At 64.1% G+C, this 18535-nt stretch overlaps 2 protein-coding genes across 2 annotated transcripts; both read left to right on the forward strand.

Moving 5' to 3' along the window:
* Positions 1 to 4049: 4049 nt before the first annotated feature.
* TSPAN33 (tetraspanin 33) lies at positions 4050 to 7969 on the forward strand. Its single transcript, XM_035571266.2, has 7 exons — positions 4050 to 4133; positions 4807 to 4992; positions 6382 to 6456; positions 6552 to 6647; positions 7095 to 7223; positions 7486 to 7647; positions 7883 to 7969. The coding sequence occupies exons 1-7, from the start codon at positions 4050 to 4052 to the stop codon at positions 7967 to 7969; spliced, it is 819 nt and encodes a 272-aa protein (XP_035427159.2).
* Positions 7970 to 11538: 3569 nt separating this feature from the next.
* SMO (smoothened, frizzled class receptor) lies at positions 11539 to 18355 on the forward strand. The gene is made up of 12 exons (XM_035571262.2): positions 11539 to 11896; positions 13949 to 14154; positions 14284 to 14493; positions 14591 to 14763; positions 14851 to 15070; positions 15159 to 15282; positions 15358 to 15450; positions 15669 to 15777; positions 15884 to 16069; positions 16358 to 16506; positions 16604 to 16738; positions 16853 to 18355. Exons 1-12 carry the CDS (start codon positions 11539 to 11541, stop codon positions 17419 to 17421), a joined length of 2532 nt encoding a protein of 843 aa, XP_035427155.1. The 3' UTR covers positions 17422 to 18355.
* Positions 18356 to 18535: the final 180 nt, after the last annotated feature.

Here is an 18535-nt window from a genome sequence, read left to right on the forward strand (position 1 = left end):
GGCCCCGCCCCTGGGGGATTTGAGGCACGTGGACCCCCGGGTGGTGGGAATGGGGGGAGGGGAACCTGTCCCCACCCCATCCCATCCCCATCCCATCTCCATCCCATCCCATCCCCATCCCCATCCCCATCCCCATCCCATCCCATCCCCATCCCATCCCATCCCATCCCCATCCCATCCCATCCCATCCCATCCCATCCCCATCCCATCCCATCCCCATCCCATCCCATCCCCATCCCCATCCCCATCCCCATCCCATCCCATCCCCATCCCATCCCATCCCATCCCCATCCCATCCCATCTCCATCCCATCCCATCCCCATCCCCATCCCCATCCCCATCCCATCCCATCCCCATCCCCATCCCATCCCATCCCCATCCCCATCCCCATCCCCATCCCCATCCCATCCCCATCCCATCCCATCCCCACCCCCATCCCATCCCATCCCCATCCCCATCCCCATCCCCATCCCCATCCCATCCCCATCCCATCCCATCCCATCCCATCCCCATCCCATCCCCATCCCATCCCCATCCCATCCCATCCCCATCCCATCCCATCCCATCCCATCCCCATCCCATCCCCATCCCCATCCCCATCCCCACCCCCATCCCATCCCATCCCATCCCCATCCCCATCCCCATCCCCACCCCCATCCCATCCCCATCCCCATCCCATCCCATCCCATCCCCATCCCCATCCCCATCCCCATCCCCATCCCCATCCCCATCCCATCCCATCCCCATCCCCATCCCCATCCCATCCCATCCCCATCCCATCCCCATCCCCGTTCCCGTCCCCATCCCATCCCATCCCCATCCCCATCCCCATCCCATCCCCATCCCCATTCCCGTCCCCATCCCATCCCATCCCCATCCCCATCCCCATCCCCATCCCCATCCCATCCCATCCCCATCCCCATCCCCGTTCCCGTCCCCATCCCATCCCATCCCCATCCCCATCCCCATCCCCATCCCCATTCCCGTCCCCATCCCATCCCATCCCATCCCATCCCCATCCCCATCCCCATTCCCGTCCCCATCCCATCCCATCCCATCCCCATTCCCGTCCCCATCCCATCCCATCCCCATCCCCATCCCCATCCCCATCCCCATCCCATCCCATCCCCATCCCCATCCCATCCCCATCCCATCCCCATCCCATCCCCATCCCCATCCCCATCCCATCCCATCCCCATCCCCATCCCCATCCCCATCCCCATCCCATCCCATCCCCATCCCATCCCATCCCCATCCCATCCCCATCCCCATCCCATCCCCATCCCCATCCCATCCCCATCCCCATCCCATCCCATCCCATCCCCATCCCCATCCCATCCCCATCCCCATCCCATCCCCATCCCCATCCCCATCCCATCCCATCCCCATCCCATCCCCATCCCCATCCCCATCCCATCCCCATCCCATCCCCATCCCCATCCCATCCCCATCCCCTCCCCATCCCCATCCCCATCCCCATCCCATCCCATCCCATCCCCATCCCCATCCCCATCCCCATCCCCATCCCCATCCCCATCCCCATCCCATCCCATGCCATCCCATCCCCGCTGCTGGCTGACGCCCCCCATCCATGCCCCCACCCCAGAGCCCCCAGCTGCCATCCTGGTGAGGAGGAGGATGTGGGATGAAGGAGGTGTCCTGGCTGTCACCAGGGGACGGGGGCATCCCCTTAGGGGCCACATGGGGCCGTTTGTTGGGGTGGGTGGTGAGGCAAGGGGGAAATGGAGGGAGGTGGCCCCAGCAGGTTCCTGGGGGGTGCTGGGCTGGGGGGAGCGGCTGGAGGCAGCCTGTGGTGGTCTTGGTGTGGAGGGGTGGGCAACCTGCCCAGGGGGATGGGCCACCAGCCTGGAGAGACTGGCCGCCAGGTTGGAGAGGTGGGCCACCAGCCTGGAGGGGTGGGCCACCAGCTTGGAGAGATGGATCATCACCCTGGAGATGTGGGCCACCAGCCCATAGGGATGGGCTGCCTGCCTAGAGACGTGGGCCACCAGCCCGGAGATGTGGGCCATCAGCCTGGAGGGGTGGGCCACCAGCTTGGAGAGAAGGGGCCACCAGATTGGAGAGATGGATCACCAGCCTGGAAGGATGGACCGCCAGCCTGGAGATGTGGTCACCAGCCTGTAGGGATGGACCACCAGCTTGGAGAGACGGGCCACCAGACTGCAGATGTGGGCCACCAGCCCATTGAGATGGGCCCCCAGCCTCGTGGCCTTCAGTTCCGTGCCCGCTGGGGACGGGACAGGGTCAGTGATGGGTGGGGGGAGAGGCAGGAGCTGGGGGGGGTCGCGTGGTCTGCTGGGGGGGCATGGAGTGGGTGGGCGCTGTACGGGTGTTGGGGGGGAACACGGCAGGTGGGTGCCCTACGGGTGTGACAGGGACACCAGGACACCAGGCGGGTGGGCGCTGTACGGGTGCGCGGGGGGCATGGAGCCACGGGCAGGGGCATAGCTCTGTGGGTGGGCGCAGCTCCCACGTGGGGATGGATCAGGCCGGTGGGGGGCTGCGGGGGGCTGAGGGGCAGGCGTAAATCTGGTGGGTGCAGGCATCGACCTGGTGGGTGCACGCGTTGGTCTATGGGTGCACATGTTGACCCAGCGGGTGCACACCTTGACCCGATGGGTGCACGTGTTGACCTGACGGGTGCACGTGTTGGTCTATGGGTGCACGCGTAGGTCTATGGGTGCATCCATTGACGCAATGGGTGGGTGTGTTGGTCCATGGGTGCACCCGTTGACCTGATGGGTGCGCGCATTGACCCAATCGGTGCATGTGTTGACCTGATGGGTGCACACGTTGGTCTCTGGGTGCACACATTGACCCGATGGGTGCACACGTTGGTCTATGGGTGCACACGTAGATCTATGGGTGCATGCGTTGACCCAGTGGGTGGGTGTGTTGGTTATGGGTGCACTCATTGACCCGATGGGTGCACATGTAGACCTTATGGGTGCACAAGTAGATCTGGTGGGTGCATGCGTTGACCTGATGGGTGCATGCATTGGTCTATGCGTGCACATGTAGGCCTATGGGTACACACCTTGACCCGATGGGTGCAGGTGTTGGTCTATGAGTCCATGTGTAGACCTTATGTGTAGATCTGATGGGTGCACGCATTGACCTGATGGGTGCACACATTGGTCTGTGGGTGCACACGCAGGTCTATGGGTGCATGCATTGACCCAATGGGTAGGTGCATTGGTCTATGGGTGCACACGTTGACAAGATGGGTGCACATGTAGACCTTATGGATGCACAAGTAGATCTGATGAGTGCACGAGTTGACCTGATGGGTGCGCGCGTTGGTCTGTGGGTGCACACGTAGATCTACGGGTGCACGTGCTGACCCTATGGGTGCACACATTGACCTGATGGGTGCGGGTGTTTGTCTATGGGTGTATGTGTAGACCTTATGTGTAGATCTGATGGGTGGGCGCCGAGGGGTGGAGGCATGGACCTGATGGGTGGGCGCAGGTCCATGTGCAGACGCGTCGGGGTGCTGGGTGGGCGCAGAGGGTCCCCCACAGGGGTGTGTAAGTGGTGGGTGCCGGCACGGCCCTGGTGGGTGCGTGGAGCTGGCGGGTGGGTGTCAGATCTGATGGGTGGGCACACGGTGAGCGGTGGGCGGGCACATCTGGGGGGTGGACACACAGACGTGGTGGTGGACGGACACACGGCCTGGGGGACGGACACACGGACGTGGTGGTTGGGTGCACGGCTGATGGGCGGGCAGGGATCTGGCCACGGACCTGATGTTGGCCACGGAGACCTGGTGGAGGGTCCCCAGCCAACGGGAGGGCGGGGAGGGGCCGTTGGGTGGGACGGGCACGGGGTGGGGCTCCCGGGCGCGGGGCTCCGGCACCGGCACCGACACCGACACCGGGAGCGGCGGCGGGACCCGCACCCGGACCCGACCCGGACCGGACCGGACCCGTTCAGCCCGGCTCAGCCCAGCTCGGCCCGGCCGTGCCCGGTGCCCCCCGGTGCCCCCCGGTGCCCCCCGGTGCCCCCCGGTGCCCCGGAGCCCATCCATGGCCGCCCGAGCCCCCGCCGCCGCCCCCGCCGTGAGCCCTGCGCTGCGCTCCGCGCTCTTCGTGCTCAACCTCCTCGGCTGGGTGAGCGCCGATCCGAACCCCCCCCCCCCTTTATCTCTCCCCCTCGCCCCTTTTTGGGGTCCCCGCGGCTCTTTTGGTGTCGTCCCCCCCGCCCCGTATCGGGCACCGGGACCGAAGGGGTCGCGGCCATGTCCCCAGGCGGTGCCGCCTGCTTGTCCCGAGGGGTCTGGGGGGGGGTTGGGAGGGGTTGGAGAGTTGGGGATTTTTTTTTCAACGGGGATTTCAGGGGGGATTTTGGGCTGAGGGCTTGAAACTGTGTTTTGGGGAAGTTTTTGTGCAAGCGGGCATCCCCGCGGTGTCCCATGGGTGACATCCCTGCAGCGTCCCATGGGTGGCATCTCCGTGGTGTCCCACGGGTGTCACCCCCCCCTCGTGGGATCCCACAGGTGACATCCCCACAGTGTCCCACGTGTGTCACCCCTGTGGCGTCCCATGGGTAACACCCCCACAATGTCCCATGGGTGACATCCCTGCAGTGTCCCACAGGTGGCACCCCACGACACCCCACGGGTGACATCCCCGCAGCATCCCATGGGTGTCACCCCATGGGTGACATCCCCACAGTGTCCCACGGGTGTCATCCCCCAGGACCCCATGGGTGTCATCCCTGTGGCACCCCACGGGTGTTACCCCATGGGACCCCATGGGTCACGTCCCCACGGTGCCACCGCAGGTGGTCTCGCTGGGGCTGGTGGCCGTGGGGCTCTACGCGCGGCTGCTGAAGCAGGCGGAGGCGGCGGTGGCGTGCCTGGCCCTCGACCCCGCGCTGCTGCTGCTGCTGCTCGGCGTCCTCGTCTTCCTCGTCACCTTCTGCGGCTGCGTCGGCGCCCTGCGGGAGAACATCTGCCTGCTGCAGGCGGTGCGTGGTGTCGCGGGGCCGGGGCGCGTCCCTGGGGTGTCCCCAGCCTGGTGTCCCCAGCCCGGGTGTCCCTGGGGTGGGAGGACACTTAGGGGTGCACCCGGTCCCCATGGGGAAGACGCTGTCCCCATGGGGAGGATAATGTCCTTGTGGGGAAGAGGCTATCACCATGGGGAGGACAATGTCCCCATGGGGAAGAGGCCGTCCCTGTGAAGAGGACACTGTCCCCGTGTGGAGGATGCTGTCCCCATGGGGAAGGTGCTGTCCCTATGGGGAAGAGGCCATCCCCATGTGGAGGACGCTGTCCCCATAGGGAAGATGCCATCCCTATGAGGAGGACACTGTCCCCATGTGGAGGACACTGTCCCCGTGGGGAAGTGACTGTCCCCATGGGGAAGAGGCTGTCCCCATGTGGAGGACACTGTCCTATGGAAGAGGCCATCCCCGTGAGGGGGACACCATCCCCACGTGGAGGACACTGCATCCATGGGGAGGACGCTGCCACCTTGTGGAGGTGGCCGTCCCCATGGGGAAGAGGCTGTCCCCATCCGGAGGATGCTGTCCCCGTGGGGAAGTTGCTGTCCCTATGGGGAAGAGGCCGTCCCCATGTGGAGGTCGGTGTCCCAATGGGGAGGACACGGTCCCCACGTGGAGGATGACGTCCCCATGGGGAAGTTGCTGTCCTCTTTGGGTTCTTCCCATGGGGAAGTGGCTGTTGCCATGTGGAGGACAATGTCCCTGTAAGGAAGAGGCCATCCCCATGAGGGGGACTCTGTCCCCATGGGGAGGATGCTGTCCCCACGGGGAAGAGGCTGTCCCCATGGGGAGGACACTTTTCCTATGTGGAGGATGCTGTCCCTGTGGGGAAGTGGTTGTCACCATGTGGAGGGCAATGTCCCTGTAAGGAAGAGACCATCCCCACGAGGAGGACACCATCCCCATGTGGAGGACACTGTCCCCATGGGGAAGAGGCTCTCCCCAGGTGGAGGACACTGTCCCTGCATGGAAGAGGCCATCCCTATGAGGGGGACGCTACCCCCATGTGGAGGATGCTGTCCTCATGGGGAAGAGGCCATCCCCATGCGGAGGTTGGTGTCCCAATGAGAAGGACACTGTCCCCACGTGGAGGTGGCCATCCCCGTGGGCAAGAGGCTGTCCCCATCTGGAGGATGCTGTCTCTGTGGGGGGAGGTCGCTGTCCCCATGGGGAAGAATGCTGTCCCCATGGAGGGAAGTGCCTGATCCCATGTGGAAGTCACTGTCCCCACGTGGAGGTGGGGAGGTGGCCATCCCATGGGAGGACACCATCCCAGGAGGACTCGTCACCTCCCAGCCACCCCTGGCCGTGGCCGTCCCCGCGGTGCCACCCTCACCCTCCTCTCGCCCGCAGTTCTCCGTCTGCCTGACTGTCATCTTCCTCCTGCAGCTGGCAGCCGGCGCGCTGGGCTTCGTCTTCTCTGACGGGGTACGGCCGGGGGGGGGGGGGGCACGGACAGGAGGACACGGACCCCCACTGCGTTGTCCCCTCGGGTGGCAGCCTCGTGACGTGTCCCCTCGCAGGCGCGCGGGAGGGTGAGCGAGGTGATCAACGCAGCCATCGTGCACTACCGGGACGACCCCGACCTGCAGAACCTCATCGACTTCGGGCAGAAGGAGGTGCGGGGGGACACCGGGGGGACGCCACCCGCCCCCAAGGGGGCTCGGCTGCCACCCGAAATCCACGGGGATCCCCCCCCGGGGCTTTCCCAAGAGGGTCTGGTGGTGGTGGCGAAGCCCAGCCTGGAGCAGGGAGAGGTTTTGGGGGGCTGGTGTGGGAGTAGCCCACCTGGCCACCATTTCATGCAGCCCGTGTTTATGTAGGACCTACTGAAACTGCGGGAGAAGGGTTGGGAGGGGATCACCACCAGTCCATAGGGACAACAGTGACGGGGTGAGCAGGACGTGGCTGGGCTCGGGGCTGCCCGCGCTCCGTCCCGGAGCAGCCACACCAGGGGACGGGGCCGTGGTGGCAGCGACGTCCCCGTGATGTCCCCGCGATGTCCCCGCGATGTCCCTGTGATGTCCCCATGATGTCCCCACGATGTCCCCGCGATGTCCCCGCAGTTCCGCTGCTGCGGCGGCGTCTCCTACAGGGACTGGTCCCGGAACGTCTACTTCAACTGCTCCGCCGCCAACCCCAGCCGCGAGCGCTGCTCCGTGCCCTTCTCCTGCTGCCTGCACGACCCCGGCAAGGTGAGAGCGTCCCCAGTGGGGTGAGGACGTCCCCAAGGGGGTGAGGACGTCCCCAGGGGGGTGAGGACATCCCCAGCGGGGTCCCCCACCATCCCCGGGGACCCCCATGGGGCTGTTCATAGGACTGAACCCACCCGGGGCGTGGGGGCATCGCTCAAGTCCCGGCGCCGACGCAACCCACGGGGTCCCTTCGTGCTGGGGACGCCGTGCCCCCCTGCGTGCCCCAATGTCCCTACCCCTCCCCGTGTCCCCCCCCCCCTAGGGCGTCATCAACACCATGTGCGGGCAGGGCGCGCAGGCCAGGAGCTACGCGGAGGCCAGCGCCTCCATCCACCCGTCGGGCTGCATCGCCGAGCTGGCCGGCTGGCTGCACCGCAACCTGGTGCTGCTGGGGGGCATCGCCCTGGCGCTGGCCCTCCCCCAGGTGGGGACACTTTTTTTTTTTTTTTTGGGGGTGGGGGGGGGTGGGGAGGGGGGGGGGGTGTCACCTCGGCAAGCAGCCCCGAGGAGCTGGTGGTGGGATGGGGGCCACCTGGATGGCCCCGGGGGCCAGCCCCCCAGGAGATGGGGTGGGTTTTCGGGGGGCAGTGGGACGTGGCGGTGGCGCGGCGGTGACACGGTGACGTGGCGGTGACGCCGGTGGCCCTCTCGCCCCGCAGCTGGTGGGCATCGTGCTGGCCCGGGTGCTCCTCAGGCAGGTGAAGGACCAGGTCCAGCGGCACCACCGCGCCGAGCCCTGGCGCTGAGCCGCCGCGAGGCCACCGCTGCCACCGGTGTGTCCCCTGGGGATGGGGATGGGGACGGGGACGGTGGCGGCGGTGACGTTTGGTGGCTCCTCGGTCACCTGCGGGAAGAGCCAGTGGTGCTTGGAGAGAGGACGGAGCCACGTGGGGGGGGAGGCTCGGGGATACTGGGAGACATCTGGGGACATCGGGGGACAATTGGGGACACCGGGGAACACCTGGGGACATCAGAGACATTTGGGGACACCGGGGGATGCTTGGGGACATCAGGGGACACCTGGGGAACACTTGGGGATGCCTGAGGACATTGGGAGACACTGGGGGACATCGGGGGGCGCCTGGGGACACCGGGGGATGCCTGGGGACACTGGGGGACACTTGAGGACATCGGGGATGTTTGGGGACACCAGGGGATGCTTGGGGACATCAGGGGACACCTGGGAAAGCCTGGGAACACTGGGGGACACTTGGGGACACCAGGGGACACTTGGGGACACCTGGGGTCACCCGGGGACATCGGGGATGTTTAGGGACACCTGGGGACATTGGGGGACGCTTGGAGACATCAGGGACACCTGGGACGTTTGGGGACACCGGGGGACACCTGGGGAAATTGGGGGACACCTGGGGACATCGGGGGACCCCTGGGGACATTGGGGGACGCTTGGGGACGCTGGGGACACCTGGGACATCTGGGGACACCAAGGGATGCTTGGGGACATCGGGGGACGCTTGGGGGCACTTGGGGACACCTGGGGACATCGGGGAATGCCTGGGGACATTGGGGGACATTTGGGGACACTTGGGGACTTGGTGCCACCGGCAGCAGCGGTCCCGCCGTGGTGCCACATGCCGTTTTGGGGCCGGACCCCTCCCCTGCTGTCCGTCCGTCCGTCTGTCCGGGGGGGGGGTGCCCCCGCGTCCGTCCGTCCATCCGTCCGTGACGTCTCCGTCGCTTCCGTGCGGAACCAGGAGCGCCGGGGGGGCTTCGCGTCCCTCCCCCGACCCCCAAAATGTGATTTTTCTCCCCCGCCCCCAATGTAACTCCTCACCCAGAAGAGGAATTTCTCCCCCAAAAAGCGATCTCATCCCCCAAAAGTGATGCCCCCCCCCCCCAAGTGACTTCTCCCCACCCCAAAACCTGACTTTTCTCCCAAATACTTCCCCAAAAGCAGGTTTTCTCCCCCCCAAGTGGCTTCTCTCCAAAAGTGACTCCCCCCCCCCAAAAAAAGTGGCTTATTTTCCCTAAACCTCACTTATTTTGCACCAAGTGGCTTTTGTCCAAAACGTGACTCGTCTTCCCCCAAAATAACTTCCCCTCCCCCCAGCAACTTTTTCTCCCAAAAGATCCTCCTCTAAGACGTGACTTCCCCCCCCCAAAAAAGGGACTTTCATCCCCCAGAAGTGTGGCTTTTCCCCCCAAAAAAGCAACTTTTCTCCCAAAAGATGACTTTTTTTCCTCCAAAAAGCAGTTCTCCCCCCCCCATAACACCCCCATAAAGCAACCTTTTTCTCCCCTTTTTCCTCCCCAAAATGACTTTTGTTCCCCCCAAACCACCCCCCCACATAACTCTTTGCCCATAACCACCACTTCTCACCCCAAAAATGCTGCTCCCCCCTAGTGCCCCCCCAAAACTCTTCTCCCCCACACAGCAACTTCCTGCCCCAAAAGGAATCTTTTTTGTCCCAAAGCAGACCCCTTGGGGCCGCTGCTGGGCCCAGTGCCCCCCCCCAAAAAAACTCTTAGCCCCCAAAGTAACCTTTCCCCCCCAAAAAAAAACCCCAAAGAACAACTTTTTCTCCCAAAATAACTTTAATAACTTTTGCCCCCCCAATTTGTCCTCCCCACAAAAAACAACTTCCGCCCCCCCCAAGCAGCTTTTCTCCCCCCAAAAACCAGCTTTTTTCTCCAAAGAAGTAACTTCCCCCCCCGCAAACAACTTTTCTTCCCCAAAAAAACTTTTCTCCTCAAAAAAGCAACTTCCCCCCTAAGAAACAACTTTTCTCCTCAATAAAGTAACTTTACCCCCCCAAAAACAACTTTTCTCTTCAAAAAAGTAACTTCACCCCCCCAAATAACTTTTCTCTCAAGAAAAAATTTTTTTCCTCAAAAAAGCAACTTCCTCCCCCAAAAGCAATTTCCCCCCCAAAAAACAACTTTTCTCCTCAAAAAAGTAGCTTCAGCCCCCCAAAAACAACTTTTCTCCCAGAAAAATAACTTTTCTCCTCAAAAAAAGCAACTCCCCTCCCAAAAGCAACTTCCCCCCCAAAAAACTTTTCGTCTCAAAAAAGTAACTTCAACCCCCCCAACCAACTTTAACCCCTGAAAAAAACTTTTCCCCTCAAAAAAGTAACTTCACTCCCCCCAAAAGCAACTTTTCCCCCCTAAATCTTTTCTCCTCAAAAAAGCAACTTCCCCCCCAAAAAGCTACTTCCGCCCCCAAAACCCAGCTTTTCTCCTCAAAATAAAGTAACTTCACCCCCCTCAAAACCAACTTTTCTCTCAAAAAAACAACTTTTCTCCTCAAAAAAGCAACTTCCCCCCCCAAAAAACAACTTTTCTCCTCAAAAAAGTAATTTCACCCCCCTAAACCAACCTTTCTCCCCCAAAAAACAACTTTTCTCCTCAGAAAAGTAACTTAGCGCCCCGAAAACCAACTTTTCTCCTCAAAAAAGTTCCTTCACCCCCCAAACCCCCCTTTTCTCTCCCCAGAACCCCCATTTCTTCCCCAAAAAGTACCCTCGCCCCTCCCCAACCCCCCGCTCCCTCCAAAACAACTTTTCACTCCAAAATAAGCGACTTCCCGTCTCAAAAGAAAACTTTTCTTCCCGAAAACAACTTTCCAAACTTTTCTTCCTGAAAACAAACTTTCCACACCAAACTTTTCTCTGAAAAAAAAAACCACAGCTTTTCCTTCCACACCAACTCCCCTCCCCAAAGCAGTGACTTCACCCCAAACCCCCTTTTTTCCCCCAAACCCCCTTTCCTCCCCAAACCCTCCGTCCTCTCCCGAACCCAACTTTTCCCCCCAAACCGAACATTTCCTCCCCAATCCCAACTTTCCTCCCCAAAACCCAACTTTTTCCCCCAAACCCCCTTTCCTCCCCCACCCCCCCATCCTCCTCCAAACCCAACTTTTCTTCCCAAACCCAACTTCCCCCTCAAACCCAACTTTCACCCCCAAACCCAACTTTTTCCCCAAAACCCCTTTCCTCCCCCAAATCCCCCGTCCTCCTCCGAACCCAACTTTCCCCCGAAACCCAACTTTCCCCCCCAAACCCAACTTTTCCCCTCAAACCCAGCTCTTTCCCGAAAAAACCCCTTTCCCCCCCCAAACCCAACTTTCCTCCCCAAACCCAACTTCTCTCCCCAACCCCACCTTCCCCAAATCCCAACTTTCCTCCCCAAATCCCCACCTCCGTCCCTCCCCTTCCCCCCCCCCTTTCCCCTCCCCCTTTCCCGCCCCCACCCCCGGCCCCCTTTACCCCCCCCACCCCCCCCCGCCCCTCCCCTCGCTCCGCGCTCTCGGGCGGGCGCCGCACGGGGCCGGGCCGGGCCGGGCCGGGCCGGGATGGCGGCGGCGGGGCCCGGGAGGCCCGGGAGGGGCGGCAGGGCCGTGGCCGGGCCCGGGCCGTGTCGGCGGGGCGGCGGGGGCGGCGGGGGGGGCTGGCTGTGGGCGCTGGCGCTGGGCTTAGCGCTGGGGGCCCCCCCCCGCCGCCCCCCTCCCTCCGCCGCCGCCGCCGCCGCCCCCCCCGCCCCGGTGAACGCCTCGGGCCCCCCCGAGCGGTGCCGGCGCCCCGCGGCCTGCGAGCGGCTCCGGTTCGGAGCGTGCCTGGGCTCGGCGCTGCCCTACGCCGCCACCTCCACGCTGCTGGCCGCCGACTCCGCCTCGCAGGAGGAGGCTCACGGCAAGCTGCTGCTGTGGTCCGGTACGGGGCGGGGGGGGCAAAAAAACGGGGGGGCAGCTCTTGGGGGGGGATAGCTCTTGGGGGGGGTAACTTTTGGGGGGGGGTAGCTCTTGGGGGGGGGTAGCTCTTGGGGGGGGTAGCTCTTGGGGGGGGGGTAGCTCTTGGGGGGGGGTAGCTCTTGGGGGGGGTAACTTTTGGGGGGGTAGCTCTTGGGGGGGGTAACTTTGGGGGGGGTAACTTTTGGGGGGGTAGCTCTTGGGGGGGGGTAACTCTTGGGGGGGGTAACTCTTGGGGGGGGTAACTCTTGGGGGGGGTAGCTCTTGGGGGGGGTAGCTCTTGGGGGGGGTAGCTCTTGGGGGGGGTAACTCTTGGGGGGGGTAACTCTTGGGGGGGGTAACTCTTGGGGGGGTAACTCTTGGGGGGGTAACTCTTGGGGGGGTAACTTTTGGGGGGGTAGCTCTTGGGGGGGGTAACTCTTGGGGGGGGGGGTAGCTCTTGGGGGGGGGGTAGCTCTTGGGGGGGGTAACTTTTGGGGGGGTAACTTTTGGGGGGGTAGCTCTTGGGGGGGGTAGCTCTTGGGGGGGGTAGCTCTTGGGGGGGGTAGCTCTTGGGGGGGGTAGCTCTTGGGGGGGGTAACTCTTGGGGGGGGTAACTCTTGGGGGGGGTAACTTTTGGGGGGGTAGCTCTTGGGGGGGTAGCTCTTGGGGGGGGTAGCTCTTGGGGGGGGTAGCTCTTGGGGGGGGTAACTCTTGGGGGGGGTAACTCTTGGGGGGGGGTAACTCTTGGGGGGGGGTAACTCTTGGGAGGGGTAACTCTTGGGGGGGGGTAGCTCTTGGGAGGGGTAGCTCTTGGGGGGGGGGCTAGCTCTTGGGGGGGGGGCTAACTCTTGGGGGGGGGCTAACTCTTGGGGGGGGGGCTAACTCTTGGGGGGGGGCTAACTCTTGGGGGGGGGCTAACTCTTGGGGGGCGTAACTCTTGGGGGCAGTAATTCTTGGGGGGTAGCTCTTGGGGGGGGGCTAGCTCTTGGGGGGGGCTGCTATGGGGTGGGTAGCTATGGGGGGGTAACTAACTCCTGGGGGGGGTAACTCTTGGGGGGGGGGATAACTATGCGGAGGGGGCGCCATGGAAGTTATGGGGGGAGTACTATAGGGAGGGGGGTGTTATGGGGGGCACTATAGAGAGGAGTATTATGGGGGGGCTCTGTAGGGAGGGGGGCATTATGGCAGGGCTCTCTAGGGAGGAGTATTATGGGGGGGGGGTCTCTATACTTATGGGGGGGCACCATGGAGGGGAGCTCTATAGAGAGGAGTGTTATGGAGGGCGCTATGGAGCGGGGAGCGCTATGGGGGGGGCACCGTGGAGGGGAACGCATTATGGGGGAGCGCTATAGAGGGGGGGCTCTGTGTGGGGGCACTGTAGGCAGGGGCACTGTGGGTGTAGGTTATTGAAGGGGGTGGTGCGCAGGGGAACGGGATACTGGGGACGCGTGCGGTATGGGGAGGAGGAGCGGTGCGGGGGGAACGGTATGGATGCGGTGCGGGGGGAGCAGGATGCGCACGGTATGGGGTAGCAGAACGGAGGTGGGTGGTGTGGGGGGGTGCAGTATGGGGAGAGCAGTGTCGCGGGGCTGGGATGGGCGCAGTGTAGGGAGAGCTGGAGGGAGTGGAGCGGGTGCGATATAGAGGGGAGCAGGGTGGGTGCAGTATGGGGGGAGCGGCGTAGCGGGGCAGCGGGATGGGTGCGGTACGGAGGGGAGCGGGATGGGCGCAGTATAGCAGGGCACTGGGATGGGTGTGAGTAGAGGGGAGCTGTATAGCGGGGAGCAGGATGGGCACAGCATAGGGGTGAACAGTATGGCTGGGCACAGCATGAAGGGGAGCAGCGTGGGGGCGGTATAAGAGGGGGCAACATGAAGGGGATCAATATCGGCAGGGTCCTGGAAGGGGCATGGCGCCCACGGGCGCTACAGGGGGGGGGTGCCGAGCAGCCGGGGGCTCAGCACCGCCGGCGTCCCCATCCTGTCCCATCCCACCCAGCGTCCCCGCACCGGGGGTGACGGCGCTGTCCCCGCAGGCCTGCGCAACGCGCCGCGCTGCTGGGATGTCATCCAGCCCCTGCTGTGCGCCGTCTACATGCCCAAGTGCGAGGACGGGCAGGTGGAGCTGCCCAGCCAGACCCTCTGCCAGGCCACCCGCGCGCCCTGCACCATCGTGGAGCGCGAGCGCGGTTGGCCTGACTTCCTCAAGTGCACGCCCGACCGCTTCCCCGAGGGCTGCCCGGTACGGTGGGGGTGCGGGGGGCACTGCCGTGATGCCTCTGGGTCCCCCGGGACCTGGAATGGGGGATGATGCGGGGTGGCCGTGCCCCCCGCTCCTCCTCTTCCTCATGGTGCCCACCGCCTCTGGCAGAACGAGGTGCAGAACATCAAGTTCAACAACTCGGGGCAGTGCGAGGCGCCGCTGGTGCGGACGGACAACCCCAAGAGCTGGTACGAGGACGTGGAGGGCTGCGGGATCCAGTGCCAGAACCCGCTCTTCACTGAGAAGGAGCACCGCGAGATGCACGTCTACATCGCCGCCTTCAGCTCCGTCACCATCTTCTGCACCTTCTTCACCCTGGTGAGCCGCGCCGCCGCTGCAGGGCTGTGGGGGTACGCGTAGAGGTGTCCCCAAAAAGGGGGCCGGCCACCCAGGTGTCCCTTTTTCCCCCGTCCAGGCCACGTTCGTCGCCGACTGGAGGAACTCCAACCGCTACCCCGCCGTCATCCTCTTCTACGTCAACGCCTGCTTCTTCGTGGGCAGCATCGGCTGGCTGGCGCAGTTCATGGACGGCGCCCGCGACGAGATCGTGTGCCGCGCCGACGGCACCATGCGCCTGGGGGAGCCCACGTAGGTGTCGCCTGCGTCCCTGTCCCACTGCGTGTTCCTGCCCCGCGTCCCCTCCCGGCTGACGTCCCTGCCTCGCCTCCCCCGTAGCTCCAACGAGACGCTGTCCTGCGTCATCATCTTCGTCATCGTCTACTACTCGCTGATGTCGGGCGTCATCTGGTTCGTCATGCTGACCTACGCCTGGCACACCTCCTTCAAGGCGCTGGGCACCACCTACCAGCCGCTGCTGGGCAAGACCTCCTACTTCCACCTCATCACCTGGTCCATCCCTTTCGTCCTCACCGTGGCCATCCTGGCCGTGGCGCAGGTAACGGGGCCGCCAGCCCGTGGACCGGCTCGAGGGGGTGGTGGTGGCTGCATCCTGCTGACCCCCTCCCGGTTCCCGTCTCTACCAGGTGGACGGCGACTCCGTCAGCGGCATCTGCTTTGTGGGGTACAAGAACTACCGGTACCGCGCCGGCTTCGTCCTGGCGCCCATCGGGCTCGTCCTCATCGTGGGGGGCTATTTCCTCATCCGGGGTAGGTGCGGGACGGGGCTGGGGGTACCATGAGTGTGTCCCCCCCCAGCCTCACCGCCGCGTCCCTCTGCCGCAGGGGTCATGACGCTCTTCTCCATCAAGAGCAACCACCCCGGGCTGCTGAGCGAGAAGGCGGCCAGCAAGATCAACGAGACCATGCTGCGGCTGGGTAAGGGCGGCACCATTTCTGGGGGAAATTCACGTGGGAATGGGGACGTTTGGTTCCCTGAACCCAGACGGACCTGTCCTTCCTGCCTGCCCAGAGGTGGTTGTATCTCAGCACCAAGGGACAAAGCTGCGTTGGTGGTGGCACGGTCCCGGCGCGGAATCTTTGTCCCAGGACTGTTGGGGTCCGGCTCAGCCGGGGGCATCCCGCTTCTCTTCCAGGCATCTTCGGCTTCTTGGCCTTCGGCTTCGTCTTCATCACGTTCGGCTGCCACTTCTACGACTTCTTCAACCAGGCCGAGTGGGAGCGCAGCTTTCGGGAATACGTCCTGTGCGTGGGATGGGGGCGGGGTGCTCGTGGTGCTCTTTAGCTCCTTTTGGGGTGCTGAGCGTCGTTGTTGGTCCCCATCCTCACGGTCCCACGTCTGCCCGTGCAGGTGCGAGGCCAACGTGACCATCGCCACGCAGACCAACAAGCCCATCCCGGAGTGCGAGATCAAGAACCGGCCGAGCCTGCTGGTGGAGAAGATCAACCTCTTCGCCATGTTCGGCACCGGCGTCTCCATGAGCACCTGGGTCTGGACCAAGGCCACCCTGCTCATCTGGAAGCGCACCTGGTGCAGGTGGGACCCCGGGGATGTCACCCCGCGCCCCATCCGGCGTCCCGAGGTGTCAGAGGTTGTCCCCAGGCTTTTGTCCACCGGGTCAATGAGTTGTGGGTAGTGGGAGGGGAGAGGGGGGTGTAGGGCACGTCCATCCCGCGCTGTCCCCAGCCCTTGGTGCGCCCCATCCAGATGGGGAGGGTCCCTGAGCGCACAGGTGCCATGCCTGGGGTTGTGCGTGCCCTGTTCCACGTGGCCGTGCCCAGACGGGGCCACCCCACGTCCCTGCTGTGACCGCCGTGTCCCCAGGCTGACGGGGCAGAGCGATGACCAGCCCAAGAGGATCAAGAAGAGCAAGATGATCGCCAAAGCCTTCTCCAAGCGCAAGGAGCTGCTGCGGGACCCGGGCCAGGAGCTGTCCTTCAGCATGCACACCGTCTCGCACGACGGCCCCGTGGGTACGTGCGGTGGCGGGGCGGGATGGGGCCACCTCCGCGGGGGTCCCTGTTGTCCCCCCCCCCTTGATGTGGCTCCCCCCTCTCCTCGTCCCCGCAGCCGGTTTAGCGTTTGACATCAACGAGCCTTCGGCCGACGTGTCCTCGGCGTGGGCCCAGCACGTCACCAAGATGGTGGCCAGGAGAGGGGCCATCCTGCCCCAGGACGTCTCCGTGACACCCGTGGCGACGCCTGGCAAGTCCTTGGGGGCATCGTTTGGGGGATGAGAGGGGCGGCGGGGCTGGCGAGGGGCTGGGGGGCGCGGGGCAGGATGCGGCCGCTCTCAGCGGCCCCGTGTCCGTCCCACAGTGCCGCCGGAGGAGAGGGCCAACCTCTGGGTGGTGGAGGCCGACGTCTCCCCGGAGCTGCAGAAGCGCAGCCGCAAGAAGAAGCGGAGGAAGAAGAAGAAGGACGAGGTGTGCCCGGGCCCCGAGCGTTGCGCTGGGGGCTCCGCGGACCCCCCGGCCTCCAGCAGCGCCGTGCCTCGCCTGCCCCGGCTGCCCCTCCAGCCCTGCCTGGTGGCCGTGCCCCGCCGCTGTGGGGGGGACGCCTTCGTCCCCGCTGTCCTCCCGGGGCTCGCAGGCGGCCGGCCCGAAGGCAGCGTCGTCGGGGGGCCGTGGGACGGGCGCAGCCGCAGAGCCATCGTCCCCCACCTCATCAGCAACCCCTTCTGCCCCGAGAGCGCGTCCCCAGAGGACGAGAGCCCCGGCCCCAGCGGCGGGGGCTGGCAGCACAACGGGGGTCCCTGTTGGCCCCCCGAGGCCATGCCCAACGGCGTGGGGACGAGGACTTGGGGCCGACGCGCCGGCTTGGCCCCTATCCACTCTCGGACCAACCTGGTGGACGCGGAGCTGCTGGACGCCGACTCGGACTTCTGAGCCCGGCAGGACGCTGCGAGGGGCTCGTGGGGACGATGGTGTCCACATCAGGACAGCCTCGAGGGGACAGCGGGGCCGGTCCCGAGCGTGGCCACGGGTGGCTTTTCCTCGGGGACGGTGGTGTCTGTCCCCGTGTCACCCGGATGAACTCGATGCACGTCCCAGCCCAACGGGACGCTGCCAGAAAGGCGTTCGGCATCGCTGGGAGAAGAGAAACGGGGTGCTGCTGGTGGAGCAACGCCCCCCTCCCCCCGCAGGTCCTGCGGGGATTTGGGGACGCTGCCTGCGCACCCGCTGGGGGCAGGAGCGGGCGGCCCCCCGGGACAGCGGTCCTAGGTAGGTTAGGGTAGATTTTGGGGAGCTTCCTCCTGCGTCCCGGGGTGCCGGGACCCCGCTGACGCCCCCCGCTCGCCCTCTGCCCCCACCGCCCCACGGCTAGATGGTACGTAGAGCTTATACACGCTCGTGTATAATTGGGTGCCAATAGGGATTTTTTTTTTTTACTACGACTATTTTTTTTTTACTCTGTATAACACACCGGGACGTGGCGGCTGCTCGGGCGCTGCGGCCGCGTCCCCGCGGTGCTCACGTTTTTTCGGGGTATGCCCGTGGTTCTGCAGGGGTCCCAAAGTGCCTTCCAGCTCCCGGGGTCGCCTCTCTCTGGGTGCAGCAACCCCCGAGCCAAGCTTTTTTTTTTTTTTTTTTACTATTTTTTTTAAAGAAAAGAACAAGACCTGATTACAGCGATCCCGATGTAGGAGGATGCCCCGTCCTCGCTGGTGCTTTGTATCCGCCCGTTAGCCCTGTAAATGTCTTGAGTGTTTATTAAATCCTGGTAGGCTCCTGGCTTTCTCGCTATCCTGGTGACCTCCACGGGTTAATTTTTGCTGTGTAAAGCAAAACCCTCCTGTATCAGTATTAAATTTGCCAAGTTTCCATTGCCAGCGCCTGCCCTGGGCTTTTTTTTGGGGGGGTATCGAGTGTGGGGAAGCGCTGTGGGGTTTTTCCTTTCTCCTAAAGGGCTCCAGGATGGTGCCAGCTGCGCCGTGAAGCTTCCACGGGGATTGCCCCTGTGTTGATGGGGTGAAAATGGTAGAAATGGGGAAGGCTGTGA

The sequence above is a fragment of the Cygnus atratus genome, chromosome 1 (genome assembly GCF_013377495.2).
Source record: "Cygnus atratus isolate AKBS03 ecotype Queensland, Australia chromosome 1, CAtr_DNAZoo_HiC_assembly, whole genome shotgun sequence".
NCBI classification, from domain to species: Eukaryota; Metazoa; Chordata; class Aves; order Anseriformes; family Anatidae; genus Cygnus; species Cygnus atratus.